This window comes from Microcaecilia unicolor, chromosome 1, assembly GCF_901765095.1.
Source record: "Microcaecilia unicolor chromosome 1, aMicUni1.1, whole genome shotgun sequence".
Classification (NCBI taxonomy): domain Eukaryota; kingdom Metazoa; phylum Chordata; class Amphibia; order Gymnophiona; family Siphonopidae; genus Microcaecilia; species Microcaecilia unicolor.
The window spans coordinates 340,727,175-340,748,564 of NC_044031.1; the positions used below are offsets into that span (position 1 = coordinate 340,727,175).

The 21,390-nt window shown below is 45.0% G+C and overlaps 1 protein-coding gene across 1 annotated transcript in view; it reads right to left on the reverse strand.

The window, feature by feature from the left end:
* LOC115473996 (beta-galactosidase-like) overlaps window positions 1-21,390 on the reverse strand; it is a 330,129-nt gene that overhangs the window by 83,587 nt on the left and 225,152 nt on the right. Inside the window, 3 exon segments of the mRNA XM_030209251.1 lie at window positions 3,758-3,871; window positions 5,473-5,562; window positions 7,182-7,256. Of these exon segments, the coding sequence (XP_030065111.1) occupies window positions 3,758-3,871; window positions 5,473-5,562; window positions 7,182-7,256 (279 nt within the window).

Below are 21,390 nucleotides of genomic sequence, written 5' to 3' on the forward strand. Positions count from 1 at the left end.
TCCTTCCCTCAGGTTTTCTATATTGTGTGAACATTTACTTGACACTTGGACCACAGGCCCAGGTACTATTATTCTGGACACAATCGACCTCTATGGGATTCGTCTACTTACACTTGAAAGGGGAAGCATACCCTTACCTAGACCTAACACTGGAGAATTAGTACACTTTTGGCTGATCTCATATCAGATACTAGATAGAGATTTGCGTCCTTGGTTCTTCTTTAGGCAGAGGGGAGATAGTTTTGAACTGTTTGAAATTGTGCACACACAAACCCACTGGGGGGCAATCCCTTTACCGCCTACATCCTAACTGTTTTTCATTTTCTGTTATTGGTCACTAGTGTCCACAGATCCTGAACTCATTGCGCTCGGCAAGGTCCAAGCAGGAGACTGGGTCCTACTCCAGATCATCAAGAGGGAAAATTGGGCTTCACCTCGCTGGAAAGGTCCATACCAAGTACTCCTGAGTACCCCCACAGCTGTAAATCGCACTACAAGAAGATAGCAGAACCAGGTGCTGACATTAAGGAACCAGATTTGACCAACTTCTTGCAAGGGTAAGCCCGACTGCAAAGGGGAGGTGCGTCAATAGGAACCCTCGTCTCAAACCTGGTGAAGAAACCACCAACTCAAGCGAGAATTTGGGGTCAAAATGGAGGCCTTAACATCTGACCCAGATGACCTACGTGTATAATTGACTGAGACAACAATTTGGAGTCCCTTTGGACGACTGGAAAGGAGGAGAGCAATCCGGACCTTGACTGACAGACAGATAACACTCAGGTTGGTCCTAGGAGCCATCTGTGGTATACTTCTTATCATTCTCCTGCTCTATGTCATAGATGCAGTTAAACAGACACCAAATACTGGAGACCAGGACAGAAATAATTCCCAAGATCAGTACAATCAGATGCTGAAGAACTTCACTCAAGCATGATGCAGAGTACCTGCTGTTAAGTACTACACAAACTTTAGACTGCTCTTGTCTAATCTGGACATTTTAGCATTTTGAGTCTTGCCCCAACATCTGCTTTTCTTGAAGGGGATTCTTCCTGGAACCATCCATCTGATCTTCGCCCTTCACCTACTGTTTTGTCTGGAACTTGAGAGACTTTGCATTTTGGACTTCATATTTTGGACTTTTGCCCTAATGAAGTATTTGCCATAATGATGGATTTGTTTTTATTCTTACAACTCTTTGTTTTTCTCCTATTCTTGTTGCTCACTCTCCACCCTCAGTTTCTCTTCTTACCATTAATACTACTCTTAATATTTCTGCAGCTTCTGTTGCCTAGTCTTCTAATGCTTGGTTTCATCTGATGTCTGCTGCTATGCAAGTTAACTATTCCTGTTAATTCTTCTCATGCTGTTTTTATATTTTCTTGAATTGTTCCACTTATTTATACCCATATATTACTGTGAATGCTTCTGTTACCTATACCTATGTACGCTTGAATTTCAATTCCTGTTGATTTTTGTTTATTCTCTAGCACTTAACTTGATTCAGTTTCTTTACTCCTGGTTTGCGGTCCACTACTACTTCTGAGTGGTTTCAAGAAAGTTTGACATTACATGTTGCAATTTATTTAGTGTATATCTGCTCGTTTTTCAGGTTTCTTTCCTTGTGTAAGACATGTGCCACCATAGTTTTATGTCACATCCGTCGCTCCCTCCGGCTGCTCCTCTGCGGGAAGCAAGAGCCGGTGTCCATTGCGGCGAGGGCCGGCCTTCTTGAGGCCGCGGCGATGGCCGCCCTGTCCGGGGCCGAGCCCATGGGCCGGCGATTGCGGCTTCCGGGCTCTCGGTCGCCGGCTATGGGGTCCGTGCTTGCGCCAGCGGGAAGGATGGCGCCAAGACGCAATGGCCGGCGTCTTCTCCACTTTCAGGCGCGGGAACCCGAAGCTCCGCCTCAGAGGAGCCAGATTGGGAGGCCGGTGCTGTAGCCCCGCCTGGGAGGCCGGACGGAACCAACCAGAGGGATTTCTTCAGTAGCCGGGTTCCGATTGGCCGGCCATGTCGGCTGGGGCTGGGCGGTTGAATGCTGACAGTATTTAAGGAGCGGGGCTGAAACAGGACATTGCTTCAGGTTCTGTTTCCCAAGGCCAGTCTTTGTGTGTTCTTGTTTTCAGTACGTTCCCTTGCTCTCCTGGTTTGACCTTTGGACTGTTTCTGGACAACTCTGCTAGCCGCCTGCCCTGACCTGTTGCCTGTTTTTGGACGACGCTGTGAGCTGCCTGCCCTGACCTGTTGCCTGTTTTTTGGACGACTCTGATAGCCACCTGTCCTGACCTGTGACCTGTTATTGGACTTCTCTGTTTTCCACCTGCCCTCCTCGCTCCCGGTACTGGGTCAGTTCGTCAACCCCGCGGTTCCAGAAGTCCCGTTGGCCGCCTGTAGCTGGGGGCTCAACCCCCGGTGAACGGCGGTCGCTGCGGGTGAAGACTTGGGGTTGCACAGCTGTCCTCTGAGGTCCTTCGGGGCCTTGCGGGACCTAAGGGCTCACCTTCTTCCCCGACAAGACATTTTAATTGTTAATGGCCCACTTTTACTCGTGATATCATACCATTGCTTTACGTTTCCCCTTAGACATATCATTCTCTCCTATATCATTCTCTCCTGGACCCCATTTTTGTCCTTTCAAAGTCTATTTGTTTTTTTAATTAGTTTTTTAGCACAATCATCCCTTGTGACCTTTTCTCTCTGTGACACTGGCTCTGAAGAACCCAGTCCTAATTAGCACCTCTGTGTGTGCTCCGAGTGTGTGAAAGGCTTTATGCTACTCGCTATTCAGCCTTTCAAGAGGGAAATGTATATGCCTTCCTAGGCTTGGCCTGTTACTAAGGGCTAGGCCTAAGGTCTGTACTGTCAGTTTGGTTCTCACATGTTAGCCTACTAACTCAGCATCTTGTGTAACAATCATTGCTTTCTCAGGAGCTGAGAACTGACACTTCATAAATTTGTTTGCAGCGGAGTATGTTTTTCATATAAGGTAACCTTGGCAGTTGCTGACAGGCTGAGAACACAGTGTGAGCCTAACATGTCCAGAATGTTTCAGTTGGGAAGATAGAGAGAGGACACAAGGGTATTGTTCTGGCTGTGCACGCAGAACTGACACAGAACTCATAAGCTAATTAGCCAATGGCCACTGACTGTTCACGTACAAACACATCAGGAGAGAGTGATATAATACAGGAATATTCATATATGGTATAGGCTAGTTTCTGATTTCTAGTTTAGGGGAAATCACATGATTTGTGAGAAATGTAACTTGCAACAGTATATATGTGATGTCCGGGGCAGTATTAGCTGAGCAGTTTTTTTGCTATTCAGGATAGGCGCTGCTCATTGACAACCTGCTCCAGGGAGAGAACTATTATTTATATTTGGCTCTGTGAGATACCAATAATGGTAATTTACTGGCTGTACCTGAGTCCAAGTTCTCTTTCTTATCTGTGCTTTCCTTCCCTGTGAGGGCGAAGGGACGGAAAACACAATAGCTACCACACCACAAGACAGAAAATGCAACCAACTTTTACAGGATTTATCAGTTCTTTTTTCCACATTTGCTTTAAGAACAAAAGCTATATGTATTGAAATACCTGAAAAAAGCAATTTTTTAAAAGCTCAGAAAGTGGGTAAATTTTAACAAGGTGCCAAGATAAGAAAGGAACATAGGTGCTTATGTTACACCTATTTTATAAAGGCAATATACACATATGCTGAGGCAGGGAGTAAAGTGAATGGTTCACATTCTTACCCCATCGATGGTGACATAGGCGCGGTCATGGATGCCATCCAGGACGGTAAACAGTGGTGTTGGTTCAGTGCAATTTTGTGGCAGGGTAGTTCTGTACAGAACAAATCCAAAATACTGAAAAAAAGAATTGAAGAAATCAAACCCTGCTCCACAATCCCCTTTCACATCCAACATACTAATGTATCAAAACAGAACAGATAGAGACAGACCCTCTGCACACAAATGGATGCAGGACTTATTTAAGACAGGGCACATTGGAATGCTGGGCTATTTCTATAGTAGGCTCTCTACTCCCTAGAAGGTCCCTTTTCACTTAAATATCAAAGGAAAGCACTTCTACTGCTTTCTGACTGGCAGTTCAAAATATTTAAAATTTGTTTTCTGTTGTTTAAGATGAGAGCAAAGGACCACCGAAGTATTGCTCTCAGGCACAGCCCAAGTTGAGATAATTTCTCTATAGAAGGCTCTCTGCTTTGTAACAAATCATTGTTGGTTAATGTTATAAAGGGAAAGGAAAGAGGATGGGATTTGATATACCATCTCTCTGCGGTTACAATCAAAGCAATTTAAATAAGGCACTTATTTTATATCTGGGGCAATGGAGAGTTAAGTGACTTGCCCAGAGTCACAAGTAGTTGCAGTGGAAATTGAACCCAGTTCCCTAGTTTTCAGGCCACTGCACTAACCATTTAGAAATCAAGGACCTTATTCTATAAAGGTTATGCTCCTAAATTTATGAGCATAATTTATGTTCCTAAATGAGGAGCATAATCTATTTTGGAGCATAAAGTATGCTCATAATTTAGGAGCATAAATGTAGGAGCACAACCTTTATAGAATAAGGCCCTAAGTGTGGGGAGGAAAAAGGGGGATGGGATTTGATATGCCACATTTGTGGTTACAAAGCAGCTTACATATTCTATACAACTTTATTTAATTAGTCAGTTTTGTTTTGAATGAACACCAGGCTGCACAACATCACAGCTCAGAAAAGCTTTTTGCACCAAAATGGCACCAAGTGCAATGATTGCATATGCTACAAGGACTGAACTTGGAAGTACAAAACATGGAAAACAGCATAAGCCAAATGCAAATCTGAAAAAAATACTAATATCGTTCTATGCAGGGGCGTAGCTATGGGGGGGGCCACGCAAATTATGTCCGGGCCCCTGGTGTGGCTGGCAGGGGTCCCCAACCCCGCCAGCCAAAGCCTTCTTCAGCGCCATCTCCAGCGCAGCTGCGTTACTGCCCTGCTCTTCTTGCTCCTCCTGTCCTGTGCACGCTGACGCTGCTTTCATGTAAAGGAGCGTCAGCATGCACACGACAGTAGGAGCAAGAAGAGCAGGGCAGGAACGCAGCTGCGCCGGAGACGGCGCTGAAGAAGGCTTCAACTGGCGGGGGTTGGGGATCCCCGCCAGCAAAGGTATTTGCAAGGTGAGGGGGGTGTGAGGAGGCACGAGGCGGTGGCCGGCTGGGGGGGGGGGTGGTGAGGTGAAGCGAAGTGAGGTGTGGCGTGGGAGGAGGCGGTGGGACAGCACTCAAAATGTGCCCCCAACCTTGGGCTCTGGCCCCTTCCCACCGTAAGGTCTGGCTACACCCCTGGTTCTATGTGACATGCAGGTTTTCAGGCTTAACCTTATCAATACAGCTGTAAATGCAAAGCCACCCGCTACTTGGCTGGCACCAAGTGTTAAAAATACATTCTGAAGAGTAACCTGCTTGACTTGGACGAATGTTAGGGGGTAAATGCTTTTTATCGGTCCACCCTGACACAGTGTGTTCAGGAGCTCAGCCACAGTGTTCAGCTGCAAGAAAAAAGAAAGAAAACAGATCTGGTGTTATCCTTTCATAGTTTGTTAAATAAAAGCCCTAAATTTCCGTTTGAGTTAGTTCCTCATGTTCACAGCAGACTAATCCCTACTGGAACACTGTGCTTTTGGCCCTCTACTCTGAATGCAAGTGATGTTATCTGAGTAAGGGGAGAGGGTGATGCACCAAATGGAAGGATATAAAGAAGAAAAAAAGTCTACAGTGGGATCAGCCTTAAAAATCTGCATTACCTCCCTTTTCCCCTAAACATGCATGCACTCTTGCATAATAGCTCTCCAGAGTAAAAAACTTTTTTTTAAGAATATCAGGGCTGGCCCTACCCCTTGGCAAGGCTAGACATTTGCCTAGAATGGCAGCATTAATACAGCAGCACAGGACCTTTCAGTAAAGGCTCACATGTCCTGCTACATCCTACCATTCTCACTGCATTTTCTGTCAGGGGGAGGGCAGGACACAGCAGGGCTTGAGCATGGGACTCTACTGAAAGATCCTGTGTTGGCATTCAGCACATTTGAAGCAGCCAGAAAGAGGTAAGGTAACAGTTGCAGTGGCAGAGAAAAGAAGAATTGGGGGGGGGGGGGGGGGGGGAGGAGAGATGAAATGTTGGACCTAGGGGGTCAGGGAGAAGGGGAGATATTGGCCAGGGCAGGAGGAGAAGAAGTAGAAATGAAATGCTGAATGAGGTGGGGGGTGTAGGGAGGAGAGATGAGATGCTGGACCTAGGGGATTAGGGAGAAGGGGGGGGGGATACTGGCCAGGGGAGGAGGAGGAGAAATGAAATGTTGAATGGGGGGTAAGGAGGAGAGGAGATATGCTGGATTGGGGATGGAAGCAGTGGCGTCGCGAGGGCAGCTGACACCCGGGGCGGGTCGCCGCTGCGCACACCCCCCCCCCCCCGCGAGAACATACCTGGAAGGCGGTGAGGGGCGGGCGGGAGAGCCAATCCGCCGAGTGTACACCGCTGGGGGGTGTCGGCGCCTCGCTGGTTCCTTGCTCTCTCTGCCCCAGAACAGGAAGTAACCTGTTCCGGGGCAGAGAGAGCAAGGAACCAGCGAGGCGCCGACACCCCCCCAGCGGCGTGCACCCGGGGCGGACCGCCCCACCGTCCCCCCCCTTCCTACGCCACTGGATGGAAGATGGAGGACTACATATAGGGGAGGGGGAGGGGAAGGGCAAATGGCTGAAGTTTTAGCTAGGGTATCAGATACCCTTGGGTCAGCCCTGAGCAATATATACATATTTTTATGCACTACATTTTGGATTAAACAACTGAACATGGCAGCATCAAGCCCTGAGAGAATGACAGACAGAATAAGAAACCATATCATCAAACATGCAAACATTTGTTTTGTTTAAGAACTAAACTGCAACATTCCCAGATCACAGGGAAAAACAATATGGCTGTCTTCATAAACATTTTTCCAAAAGAGTTCTCCCAAAGTCTAAGTTCTACCCAGTTGAGAGGTCTATCAGCACTTTAAAAGTCTATCCAGATTTTTGGAAGCTTTAAAGCCACCTGTGAAGAATGCTGTTGGGAATGTATTTTCAGATATGCAGGACAGAAGAAATATCTCACATTTAAAAAGGCTTTTACCTTCACCAGTGCAATTTGTCCATAGGCATATTTGGGGGTTGATGGAGGGATGGGACCCTCAGGTATCTTTTTATACTGTAAAAAACGTAAAAAAAAAAAAAAACAGTACAAATTAGGGAAAACTACAGGTTAACTTTGCAAGCACTAACCACTTTAAATGTCGCCTTTCCTTGCCAATAGCAAAATATTAGAAAAGGAAATGCAAGACTCATAGATGCTGATGCGGAGGAAAAAGCAGAAATGCTAAACAAGTACTTTTGTTATGTGTTCACTGAAGAAAATCCCAAAGAAGGACCATAGTCAGCTGACAAAGATATTTAGAAATGCAAGAAATACTACATCATTCACTGAAGAAAGTGATTATGAACAACTTGAAAAACAAAGTGGTCAAAGCCATAGGACTGGATAAGATACATACCCAGAAACTGATGCTACTCAGAGAGATTCTAGAGGGTCCTCTTAAAGATTTAATAAATCCTTTGAGATTGGAGAGGTTTCAAAGGATTGGAGAAGGGCATATGTGGCTCCTCTTCACAAAAATGAAGAGGTGGGAAACTACAGACCAGTAAAGTGTTACCATTGTGGTTGGAAACGTAATGAGATGCTGCTGAAAGTTAGTGAACTTTCTAGAATCCAACAGATTGCAAGATCCAAAACAACATGATGATTTTACTACAGGGAGTTCATACCAAATGGTAAAATTATGTCTTTCCTGATAAATTTATTTCCTTTAATCACAGCAGATGAATCCAGAGACTTCTGGATTATGACCATCTACCAGAAGGTGGAAATAGAGTTCAGTATAGTGTGCTCTGTCGTATACGATGGTATGCTCCTTGGCCAGTTAGTATTTCTCATAACAAAGTAGAAGGAAGAATTAGACCAAAAATTTCTCCTTCCTCACAGAACCAACATATGAAGAGTAAAATCAATTAGAACCAGAAACAGAAAACACCTCTAAATAGATAAATCAATGGATTGTGCAGGAAAAGGGTGGGGTTCTGGATTCATCTGCTGTGATTAAAGGAAAGAAAATTATCAGGTAAGAATTTTTTCTTGTCAACAACAACAGATTAATCCAGAGACTTCTGGGATGTAGCAAAGTAGTCCTTACACAGGGTGGGAAGCAGAAATACTTAGAGAGTGCCAACACTCCAAAGGACGCCTCTGATCGAGCTGCGATGTCCAAGCAATAGTGCCTGGAAAAAGTATGCAAAGAGGACCACGTAACTGTCTACATACCTCTTCCAGGGAGAAGAAACAAAGGTTGATTTTAAGATGAAAAGCGGAAACCACTTTTGGAAGAAAAGAAGGCACTGTGCAAATGGTCACTCCTGCTTCAGAGAAATGGAAGAAAGGGTCTCTACAGAATAACGCTTGTAGCTCAGAAATCCTGCGGGCAGCTGAAATTACGACAAGGGAAACAGACTAAGGTAAGGTCTTTCAAAGCAGTCTTCCTCAGAGGCTCAAAGGGTGCCTTCTGCAGGGACTGTAGAACCAAGTTAAGATTCCATTCAGGGCAAGGATGTTTAAGAGGAGGTTTAAGATGATTAATCCCTTTAAAGAAACAAACCACATCTGGCTGCACAGCTGAGGAGGAATTAAGAATCTGACCCCAATAACAGGCTAGGGCCAGCACCTGCACTCAAAGAACTGACAGTGACAATGCCCCTGAACATTGTCATTGATGAAGCCCCACTTGGAGTACTATTTTAAAAGACGTATCTCACTAAGGATATAAAAAGGCTTCAAACAGTTCAGAGGAAAGCAACAAAAAGTGGTATGGGGTCTATAACAAAAGAGAACTAATGAAGACCTGAATACATATAACCTAGACTGGAAAGGAGGGATAGAGAAAACGAATACACATAAATACAGAAGAGTCGATTATCTAACATAAATAGGACCCACAGGTGGTCAGATAACCAAGAATGTTGGAAAAGAGAGATTCCACTGAATCAAATGCGATTTCCTCCCTCCTCCCTTCCCTGACCCAATGCCATGCTCACTGCATCCCTCCCTTCCTCTCTTCACCCCCCCCTCCCAAAACAGCAGCAGCTGCTCCTCCCCCATATCTCCACAAACCTACCCACCTGTAAACCCCCCCTCAGGGCTACCTTACAAGCCCTAGCAGTCTAGTGGTGTAGATGGGGCAAGAGTGATTCCTGGTCATTCCTTCCCATGCTGGCTATGCTTTCAAAATAGCTGCTGTGAGTTCTAGCAGTGGTCTTAAGAGACTGCTGCTAGAGGTTGTGTAAGCCATCTTGGAGCCGGCATAGGCAGAAGCAACCGGGATCACTCCTGCCCTGACTACTCCACTACACCACCAGGGCTTGTAAGGTAGGCCCAGGGGGGAGGGGTTCGAGAGAGGAAGTGGAGCAGAGCCCAGATTATCAGTTAAGATAACATAAGAATAGCCATACTGGTTCAGACCAATGGTCAGTCTAGCTCAGTATCCTGTTTCCAACAGTGGCCAATCCAGGTCACACGTACCTGCCAGAAATCCAAACAGTAACAACATTCCATGTAACCCAATTCCAGGGCAAGCAGTGGCTCCCCCCGTGTCCATCTAAACAACAGGCTATGGACTTGTCCTCCAGGAACTTGTCCAAACCTTTTTTAAACCCAGATACGCTAACTGCTGTTCCCACATCCCCCAGCAAAGAGGTACGGGAATTATCTGGAATGTCAGACAACTGAAGGTTTGATTTAAAAAAAATTGTGACTATTGAAAGATATTAATGAACAAACCTTTTCCAAAAATGGGAAAGATATATAATTAGAGGATATATAATGAAGTTGCAAAGAAGTAAAAACTTAGGAGACCAGGAAAACTATATTATGGAAGAGGTAGTTGTAGCAGAATTGTTCCGCACAGCCTTGAAGCTCCCAGATAGGGTTTCCAAGGTGCAGTCTGGAATACCCTTCCTAGTGTAGGTGGTGGGGACAAAAATGGTGAAGGAATTCAAAAAGGTGTGAGATAAACACAGAAGGTCCCTGTATAGCCAGAGGATGGAATCAAAGCAAAACTTAAATGACTTTCACACTTAAGGCCCTGTTTACTAAGCCACGCTAGAAGCGCGTTAATGTTTTTAAGCACGTGCTAAGCATTAGCACGCGCTAACCTTGTAGATGCCTATAATATTCCTATGAGCAGTTAACGCGTGCTAATTTTTAGCATGAGCTAAAAACGCTACAGCACCTTAATAAACAGGGCCCTAAAAAAGGTAGAGTCTAAACTGCACACAATTTTATGGAGTCTTTGGCCTAGCCAAAGCTAAGCCATGATAAATGTATTTTATTTATTGCCAAAACTTTCTATACCACTCTAACTGGAAAGCAGAGCAGAGCAGTGGACACGCTAAAATAAAAAAAAAAAATGAAAGGAACTCCATTAAAATATAAGAAAAGTAACACAATCACACTGGAGATTAGAAAAAAAAATGTTTTACAACATAGGAAGAGATAATCTCACAAAAGAAAAACTAGCTAGGATAGGAAAGGATCAAACAAAGGTAGAGTACAAAAGATTATGTAGTAGGTGCTTACCAAATTAGACAATCTCACCAAATGCCTGTTGAAAGACCCAGGTTTTTAATTCTGTTTTAAAACTCTTAAAAAGAGCTATCACTGCGAAAGGTGAGAGGTAAGTTGTTCCAAGTGTATGGGGAGAGGAAAAAAAATGCCCTGTGCCATGTAGATTCTAGGTAAGCTAACCTTGGACTAGGCAGTACAACTGATCGTCATTTATTAACTGAAGGGTCCTACTAGGGCAACAGGGAATAGTTAAGCAAGAAAGATAATTGGGAAAACCAGTTCAAAGAGCCTTGAAAGTTAAGTAATACAACTTTATAAATAATCCATTGTTCAACGGGATGCCAATGGTATTTTTTCAACAATGGGGAGGTATGGTCAGAATGATGAGTCCTGCATAATAACCTAATGGCTGTATTCTGTAATGTTTGTAATTTCCACAGCGTAAAGTGTAATAGACCAGCATAAATAATGTTGCAATAATCGAGGCACAATGTTAAAAAAGCAAGAATTAATGCAAGGAATTTGGAAGTATCAAAAGAGATGTCAAATGAGGAAGTGATGTCACCGCTGGCAATGGCAGCCTAGTTCTCAGCTCCCGCTCCTCGCAGCAATAAAAAGCTATAATTAGCAGCCATCAGCTGATTTGATAGCTCTCACGCACTTCCCAAAGACACTAATCGTTAGTTGTCATGAGCAAAGCGCACTCGACGCGGAATAAAGACTCTGAGAAGCCGGCGGGCAGCGGGCCGAGTAAGACACCGAAGCGCCACGAGGCAATGGCGCAGGCCTTGCCTCAGACTCAGCCTTATCGCTGGTGGAATCGCGGAGGCCTCCTGCTAAAAAGGGGGTTTCGGGTGAACTTAGGCAGATTCTCTCCGGTATCCAGGAGGATATCCAGAAATCCAAAGAAGAAATATTGGACCGGATGGAGGTACTGAGTTCGGATCTCCGCGAACTGGGGGGAAGAGTTGAGGATGCGGAATTGAAGCTGGAAGAGCACGCAGAAACTCTAACCTCCCACGATGCACAATTACAAGAACTGGACCAAAAAGTAAAAGACCTGGCCTACAAGCTGGACGATCTCAAGAATCGAGGCAGGAGGAATAATCTCCAGTTCCGCGGTGTTCCGGAGGGAGGGGAGACAGAAAACGTTTCACAAATAGTGCAAACATTGTGTGCCATCTTGTTGGGGACCGAAGCGGCAGCAGAGGTGATAGAACTGGACAGAGCTCACAGAGCCCTGGGACAGCGACAAGAGAACAGAGCACGAGATGTAATCGTCCGGTTTCATAAATATGAATTAAAAGAGCGGCTACTTGCCTGCGCCCGGAAGGAACAGGACCTGGAATTCGGGGGGGGGGGGGGGGGGTGGGCTAAATTAACTGTGTTCCAAGACCTCTCGCAGTTCACCTTGCAACAACGATGTCTTCTGAAACCGGCTCTGGATGTTTTAATCAAGAAGTGGCTCACCTATAGATGGGGCTTCCCTTTCTCGCTGAATTTTGCAATAAAGGGGGTCAGATATAGGGCCTGCTCCCTAACTGAAGCCTGGGCGTCCTTGCATGTGGCGGGCCTGGTGAGCTCAATGGCGCCCCCGGGCGCGCTGGCACCCGCTACTAAAGCTACAAAAATGGCAGCAGGTCCCTGAATCCTCCAAGCGAAGCAAATCGAAACGGAGAATTGCGGCCGAGGGGACCTGACGGTGGTGTAGCAGCCTGGTCGGGGTCTGCAGCTCGAGTTCTTTGCCTCCGTGGTGATCGGAGGGAAGATGGACAACTAGGTGGTAACAAAGGGACAATGTTTACTGAGTTTCTATGACTTGCCATCTCCTCAGTTTATTCTGATGTGTTCGGGTTAATGGGGGGGGGGGGGGGGGGGGGGGGGGGGGGGGGGGGGGGGGGTCCTGTATATTTCTCTTACTGGATGGCTGGAGAGGAATTGGGACGGGGGAGGGAATACAATATGTGGGGTTATGCTTTGAGTGTTGTGTGGGGAGTAATGTACATAAGTAATGCCATACTGGGAAAAGACCAAGGGTCCATCGAGCCCAGCATCCTGTCCACGACAGCGGCCAATCCAGGCCAAGGGCACCTGGCAAGCTTCCCAAACGTACAAACATTCTATACATGTTATTCCTGGAATTTTGGATTTTTCCAAGTCCGTTTAGTAGCGGTTTATGGACTTGTCCTTTAGGAATCCGTCCAACCCCTTTTAAACTCTGCTAAGCTAACCGCCTTCACCACTTTCTCCGGCAACGAATTCCAGAGTTTAATTACACGTTGGGTGAAGAAAAATTTTCTCCGATTTGTTTTAAATTTACTATACTGTAGTTTCATCGCATACCCCCTAGTCCTAGTATTTTTGGAAAGCGTGAACAGACGTTTCACATCCACCTGTTCCACTCCACTCATTATTTTATATACCTCTATCATATCTCCCCTCAGCCGTCTCTTCTCCAAGCTGTATAGCCCTAGCCTCCTTAGTCTTTCTTCATAGGGAAGTCGTCCCATCCCCGCTATCATTTTAGTCGCCCTTTGCTGCACCTTTTCCAATTCTACTATATCTTTCTTGAGATGCGGCGACCAGAATTGAACACAATACTCAAGGTGCGGTCGCACCATGGAGCGATACAACGGCATTATAACATCCTCAAGCCTGTTTTCCATACCTTTCCTAATAATACCCAACATTCTATTCGCTTTCTTAGCCGCAGCAGCACACTGAGCAGAAGGTTTCAGTGTGTTATCGACGACGACACCCAGATCCCTTTCTTGGTCCGTAACTCCTAACGTGGAACCTTGCATGACGTAGCTATAATTCGGGTTCTTTTTTCCCACATGCATCACCTTGCACTTGCTCACATTAAACATCATCTGCCATTTAGCCGCCCAGTCTCCCAGTCTCGTAAGGTCCTCTTGTAATTTTTCACAATCCTGTCGCGATTTAACGACTTTGAATAACTTTGTGTCATCAGCAAATTTAATTACCTCGCTAGTTACTCCCATCTCTAAATCATTTATAATTATATTAAAAAGCAGCGGTCCTAGCACGGACCCCTGAGGAACCCCACTAACTACCCTTCTCCATTGTGAATACTGCCCATTTAACCCCACTCTCTGTTTCCTATCCTTCAACCAGTTTTTAATCCACAATAGGACATTTCCTCCTATCCCATGACCCTCCAATTTCCTCTGTAGCCTTTCATGAGGTACCTTGTCAAACGCCTTTTGAAAATCCAGATACACAATATCAACCGACTCCCCTTTGTCCACATGTTTGGGGAGTTGGGATATGTAAGTTAGCTGTTTTTATTATGGGAAGATTAAATAGGGCCCTTGGGCTTGGTGGCAGTTTGGTGGTTGCTGGGGGGGGGGGGGCTGGGACTGTCTGGAATACAGTGGGTTACTTTCTCTTTTCCCACTTCGGGGGTTTCTATCTTCGGGTTGGTGTTTGGATGTGGGGGGCTAGGAAAGGCGTTGGGGTGGGGAGGGTGGGATCAGACTGGTACGTAGTAGGGGGAAGGGGGAAAAGATAAAGGTTGTGGTAGCTCAGCTGTGTATGCTCTGTTCAGTTTTATTTTTCAGATATGAGTACAGACCTTAAGATTCTATCTTATAATGTGAAAGGGTTGAATGTGCCCCTAAAGAGGCAGAAACTATTCAAGGAGCTCCAGCAGTTAAAGGCTCATATAGTCCTGTTGCAGGAGACGCACCTCCGCCGACGGTTTGAAAAACTCCTCTCCCATCCTAATTATCCTAGGGCCTTTTTTGCCTGTTCGGCTGAGGGATCCAAAAAACGTGGGGTGGCAATGTTGTTCCACAAGTCGGTATCAGCCCAAGTAGTGAAGATCAAACGGGACTCTGGTGGTCGTTTTTTGTTTTTACATATAGTTATAGACCAAGTGGACATAACTTTAGCTTCTATATATGCACCAAATGACCACAAAGGGGCCTTTTACACTAAAGTAAACAACTTATTAGCCACATTTGCCCAGGGATCCATAGTATTGGGGGGCGACTTCAATGGAGTCATGGATCCGGTCTTAGACCGGTCTGGGACTGCACAGCAAGGGGCAATTAGGGATGCTCTAGCTTTAGGTTCCCTGGCCTCCTCTCTGGGGACTTTAGATGTGTGGAGATTAGATCATGCGCAAGTGAGAGACTACACATATTACTCTGCAGTGCACGCCTCGTACTCACGCATCGACTATATCTTTCTCGATGTAGCCCTATTAGAGCGGGGACCAAGTGCAGGCATTGGTAGTGCGACCCTGTCTGATCACGCGTCGGTATGGGTTATATTGCCCACCACAAAGGCGGAGATCAAAGATAAGAGATGGATGCTCAATGCCAATGTCTTACAAGAAGGGGAGGTTGTGGAGGGCTGTAAGAAAGTGCTTAAAGAGTATCTGGAATTTAACAGGGAGTCAGGGCCACCCCTTAGCATAGTGTGGGATGCTATGAAGGCAGTGTCGAGAGGCTACTTCCTGCAACTGGCGAGCAAGCGGGCTAGGATCCGTAGAAATCAATTGACCCAATGCTTAGAAAGGATTAAGAGGGAGAGGAAGTGACGTCAGCTCCGGGAGATGGCTGCTTAATGCCAGAGCTCAGCTAGCTCCGGAGCGAAATCAAGAACTCTTTCCGTTTAAACCGAGCAGTTTTTCCTCCCAAACAATCCCAAAAGTGCAGATGGCGGCTAGGAAGAAGCTGGCCAAATTTAAATTTACATCGGATGCCTCGAGCAAGGGCAGGGATCGGGACATCGGGCGGTGACACGAGGTGCCAAAATGGCCGCCGACGATACTGAATCCGACCCGGACCCCGAGGAGCCCGTCGGCAGCGATGCTGACATAAGTAAAAACGATCTTGCTCGATGGTTTAAGGAGCTGAAGGCAGAGATGGTGGCGACCAGGCGTAGCATCCACACTGCGGTGGCGGAACTACATGATGAAATGCGGGAAATTGGTAACCGGCTCGCGGAAGCTGAAGAAAAGACTGAGGGGATAACGGAGGAAGTGCGGGACCTCAGGGGCAGCCCTCAAACGGAACAACAAGCGAAAATAGACATGGACCTGATGCTGGAAGATTTGGAGAATCGCTCACGTCAATGCAATCTGCGTTTTAAGGGGATCCCCGAGGAGGAGGAGTACAGGGACTCAGTGAAAACAGTGCAGGAGATCTGTTCTCATTTGCTTCAGCAAGATCACAGTGAAGGAGAGCAAATTACAATGGAAAAGATAGAACTTGAAAGGGCACACAGAAGCCTGGGACCACAGCGGGGAGGAGTACCCAGAGATATAGTTGCGTGTTTTCACAAATATACCATAAAGGAAAAGGTGTGGAAAAAAGCAAGAGCCCTGGGGGACATTGAATGGAAATCTGGCAAAATCAAAATATTCCAAGATCTTGCCAGAAAGACGCTGCAAAGAAGGAGAGACTTTAAGGAAGTTACCACTTATCTTCAAAAGGCGGGGCTTCGCTATAGGTGGCTCCATCCATTTGGAATACAAATAACAGTGGGTAACACAACGCGCAAGCTCAATTCACACCAGGGAGCCTGGAAGGTCCTGAGTGAAATGGGATGTACCGATGTTCCAAGAGAGGATAATGAGACTCAGTTTCCTCAGCGAAGTCCGGGAAGGAAGAATCAGAATGGCTGGAAGAAAGTAGAAAGGGGGAAGGGCCATATATCCCCTCATGCAGCGAGACCTGGGTCAGAGAATGGAGATGCAACTTGATTTGGACTGAGTAAATACTGCATATTGATCAGAGGGATGAGGGTGAGAGAAGGAAAATTGTTGTATGTTTAACTGAAAACATTTTTATTTTTTGGAAAATCCAACTATGAATTACAACAGTTGTTCATTCCCCCCACCCTCTCATTTACAAACATCCCCGTTCCATTACAGCGAGAGATACATCACATTATTCTACCATCCAAAGCTAAACTAATCCTTTTGTCGTAATAATAATTAGCAATCGCTTAAGTGGAATATTTCAGACCCTTTCTGAAACCATATCTTATAATGCGCAGATTCGCAATTGTCTTCTCCATCAAATACAATTGTATTGACATTTACATTTTTCTCCCTTCTCCTAATACCCCCCCCCCCCACTCCCCTTTCCCCCTCTCGCCTCCCCCCTACCCCTCTACCCCTCAAGGCCAGGTGTTCCTATGCAGAGAGTGATTGTTACTTGCTCATTGCTGATGGTACTCTATTTCCCTTCATAAACCTCCTAATTGATTGAGAACAGTACTACGTGCCCTTGGGGCCAAAACTTGTATGTAAGCTTTCCATATTAGATAGAACTTTTTTTGTTTCTTAAAGTTCCTTTGAACTTCTCGCAGCTCCATAAATAACAACGCATGTATTCTATTACGCCATTGCCAATATGAAGGCGCCTCTTGACAGACCCAATTTGTTAAAATGCATTTTTTCCCTATTAAAAACGCTCTGTACAGTAAAAGATCAAGATGGGCATCACTGGTACCTCCTATTGTCTCCTTTCCTAGTAACACATTTTCTGGGCTCATTGTGATAGGTCTGTGCAATATTTGTGTCAGAAACCTATGTATCCCCACCCAGAATTGTTGTATATTGGGGCAGTCCCACAGGGCATGAAAGTATGTACATTGTGGTCCTCCACACTTACCACATTGTGGGGAGTCTATTCCTCCCATATGATACAGTCTATATGTGGAGGTATAGGTCCGGAACAATACTCTGCCTTGGCACTCTCTTAACTCTGCATTACTTATTCTCTGCGGAATATGCCTCTTTGTGCAGTGATTCCTTTGTTTAAGTCTTCTGTCCACTTCTCCTGTAAGTGTGTTTGCATTCTATGTGATATACTATGCATAAGTCGTCTCTGTATTAAGGAAATGGTTATAGGTTCCTCTGAGGGTACCTCAAACAATTTTTCTATCATGGTAAGTACATCAATAGCTAGAGGTTGGCGTGGCAGACTTTCAATATAATGTAATTGTTGTATGTTTAAACTGGTGAATGTTTTGGGAAAATGTTTCAGGAGGGTTGAGAAGGGGAGAGTTAAATTTAAAGTTAAAGGCTTATTTAGCTTGATTCTGGGGAGGGCGTACTTCCTTAGGGGCAAACTGGCAGGAAAAGGAGCAAGCCAGTTGCAAGGGAGGTCTGGGGGGGAAAAGGGGGGATGGAGGGGGGAATGCATTGGGGGGGAGGGGGGAGGCGAGCTGAGGGTGGGATCATGGAACGTTAATGGTTTAAACAGTCCGGGTAAGAGAAGTATTATCTTCAAAGAACTGCGCAGAATGAACTGGGACATTGTTATGCTCCAGGAGACCCATGTTCGGAAACGTGATGTATCATTAATCCTGAATAAGGGTCTTGGAGATGGTTATGCATTAGCGGACCCTAAGGGAAGTAAAACGGGAGGGCTGATAATCTATGTGAAAGAAAATCTGCAATTCACCTGCGAGGCCCAATATAACGAGAACGATGGTAGATGCTTGGCGATTAAGGGTAGGATAAACAATCAGCTAATCACACTAGTCAACATATATGCCCCCAATGTCGGGCAAGGCAGGTTTTATGACAAGATTAGGGCAGAATTGATTCCTTTCGTGGGTGGGATGGTAGTATTGGGGGGAGATTTTAATTACCCTGTGGGGGAGATAGACCATTCCAAAGGAAGGACGGGAGGGGGAGGGTACCCTAGGAGGCTGCTACTTAGATTGATGAGGGAATTAGATCTGATAGATGTGTGGCGGTTGCAGCATCTGAATCAAAAACAATATACTCACTACTCCCACACACAGGGAACGTACGCAAGAATCGATGCTATCTGGTGCAGCAGAACATGGTGGGGTGAAATTCATAAAGCAGAGATTGAAAGTATGCATGCATCAGACCATTCCCCGGTATGGATTTCCATGCGGGGGCTGGGGAAAAGAAGAATGGGAGTAGTATGGGCGACTTAATGAATCACTTTTAGATAGTGAGGCTGATTGTCAGGAAATCCGGGGATCCATAAAAGATTATTTGGCCTTAAATGACAACGGGAAGTCACTGAGGGGATCCTGTGGGATGCTATGAAGGCAGTTATAAGGGGTAAGCTTATACAAAAGGGGGCACATAAGAAAAAGGAGAGGGAAGCCCATGAGTTAGAGGTTCGAAGGCAACTAGTTCGAATGGAAGCCTTACACCAAAGAGAGGGAGGAACATTACATCTACAGGAGCTTAAAAAGTGGAGAGCCGCTTTACAACAGATACAGGTGAAGCGGATGGAATTCCACAGGTTTAATGCAGCAGAAATTCTATGAGTTTAGTAATAAAGCGGGAAGCATGTTGGCCAGGGGGCTCAGGGAGAGAAGGATAAAAAACACCATTACAGGGGGCATGTCAAGATGGCGGATTACTAGATGGACGCTCTGCCATGTTGCTGAGATCTTCCCTGGTGGATAAGATTTTTCCTATTCAGAAGTATTTTCTTCTAAGTTTTAAATATGCCTCACACCAAGAGGAAGGGGGTACTTAAGGGTTTGCCGACGACTAACCCTAAAACTGCCCTTACCCAGACGACAATGGACAGATTCGCCACTAGCACTCCTCGTCAAACCGGCTTGAGTTTGAATCCCGCGGGGGGAGAAAATGGTGGAGTTTCTCCCTCACAGGAACTAACAACCTTGTCCTCGCCGGATGTTAACCCGCCGCCATGCCCTGCAGGACTCAGAAGCGGGCTAGAATCCTTTGAGACGTCCGAAAGTGGCGCAACGGGATTCTCAATCGTCGGAGCTCGGTCTGAAATCCCCGGAGATACTAGCAAAGTTGAGCTTGAGGCTCCCATGGCAGCAACATTAGACTCTATTTCGGACGTTTTGCAGTCACTGACTACTTCAGTTGCTCAAGTGGTGAGTAAACTGGACGTTTTGACAAATGCATTTGAAGCCTTTAAAAAAGAATCGGTTGAAAATAACAATGTTGTTGAACAAGATCTTTCCACCCTAAAGCAGAAGACAGAAGCTTTGGTAAAAGATAAATTAATGATACATCGTAAGATTGAGCAGTTCGAAAACTATAATAGACGTTTAAATCTCCGTTTACTGAACTTTCCAAGATCTATAGAAATGGATGCTATGACATTGTTTAAGAAATACTTGCTTGAAATTCTTCAATACTCTCCAGAGTCTCTTCCTCCAGTTAATAAAATTTATTATTTGCCTCTTAATAAAAACTCTGGGAGATTGAAGGAAATAAAGGCAATACAGAACTTAACTGATTTTCTAGAACGATCTGAAATTGAGATACTTGAAAGAAGAACATTACTGGTATCGTTGGTTTTTGAACAGGACCTAAACTTAATAATGAAACTTTACTTCAAAAACTTAACAAAGGTCTTTATGGGTGATAAAATATGGATATACCCTGATGTGGTGAAGACCACACAGGATAGAAGAAAACTTTTCTTTCATTTAGAGATGATATTAAAAACCTGGGTGCAACGATTTACTTTGTCTTACCCATGTAAATGCATGATAACCTATTTGGATAAAAAATATGTGTTTTTCGAACCTGAGCAGCTGAAGTGTTCTTAGAAATGAAGAAAATAACCGGATAGATTCTGACGTTAAGAGATCTTGGTTTAATGTGTATATAATGAGGAGTAAATCCTGCCTTTCGTTTCTTTTTTAAGTTACCTAGATTGATGTCCACCAGATTATTCTAACGCCCCCATAACCCTCATATTGGTGGCCTAAGAAAGAGTACTGTTTTCTTTTCTTTTCTCTTTTATTTTAAAGGAGAGGATATTGTATATTTTTTGAAATTATATGTTCTGTTTTTTCTTTAGCAAGAATCTATCTTGTATTATACTGAAATTATAAATAAATAAATAAATAAATAAATAAATAAATAAATAAATAAATAAATAAAAAAAACACCATTACAAAAATAAAAGGGCCAAAAGATACAATGTATTACCAGGATGAGGAGATCAGAGAACAATTTGTGGAATACTATAAAAAATTGTATTCTTCAGAATCAGTAGCTCCTAGGGAGGAGACTCGAAACTTTTTACGAGATTTAGAATTGCAACGGGTCACGGCCAAGCAAAGATGGGAGCTGGAAGCCCCGATTTCTTTGAAGGAGGTTTTAGGAGTTATAAGAGGATTATCGGGGGGAAATCTCCCGGCTAGATGGGTTCACAACTAAATATTACAAAATTTTCCAACAAGAGCTGGGACCTTTGTTAGTGCGGATAGGAAATGCCTGCTTTATGGAAAAAGGTCTACCTCCTAGTATGCAGGAAGCGGTAATATCAATATTGTTAAAATCAGGGAGGGATCCGACGGTCTGTGGGTCTTACCGCCCGATATCGCTGTTAACATCGATGTCAAAATCTTAGCCAAAATTATGGCAAATAAATTAAAATCGATATTGCCATCCCTTATACATGAAGACCAGTCAGGCTTCATAGCACAACGTCAGGTGGCCGACAATATAAGGCGCACTTTAAATATCTCTTGGGGAGCACAGAGGCGGGGGGACTCGCTAACCCTCCTAACGGTCGACGCTGAGAAGGCATTCGACAGGGTGGAGTGGGACTACTTATGGGAGGTTATGCTAGAGCAGGGAATGGGGAGGCCCTTTGTAGGTGGGTGAAGGGGCTATATGCGGATCCGGTAGCACGTATTAAGG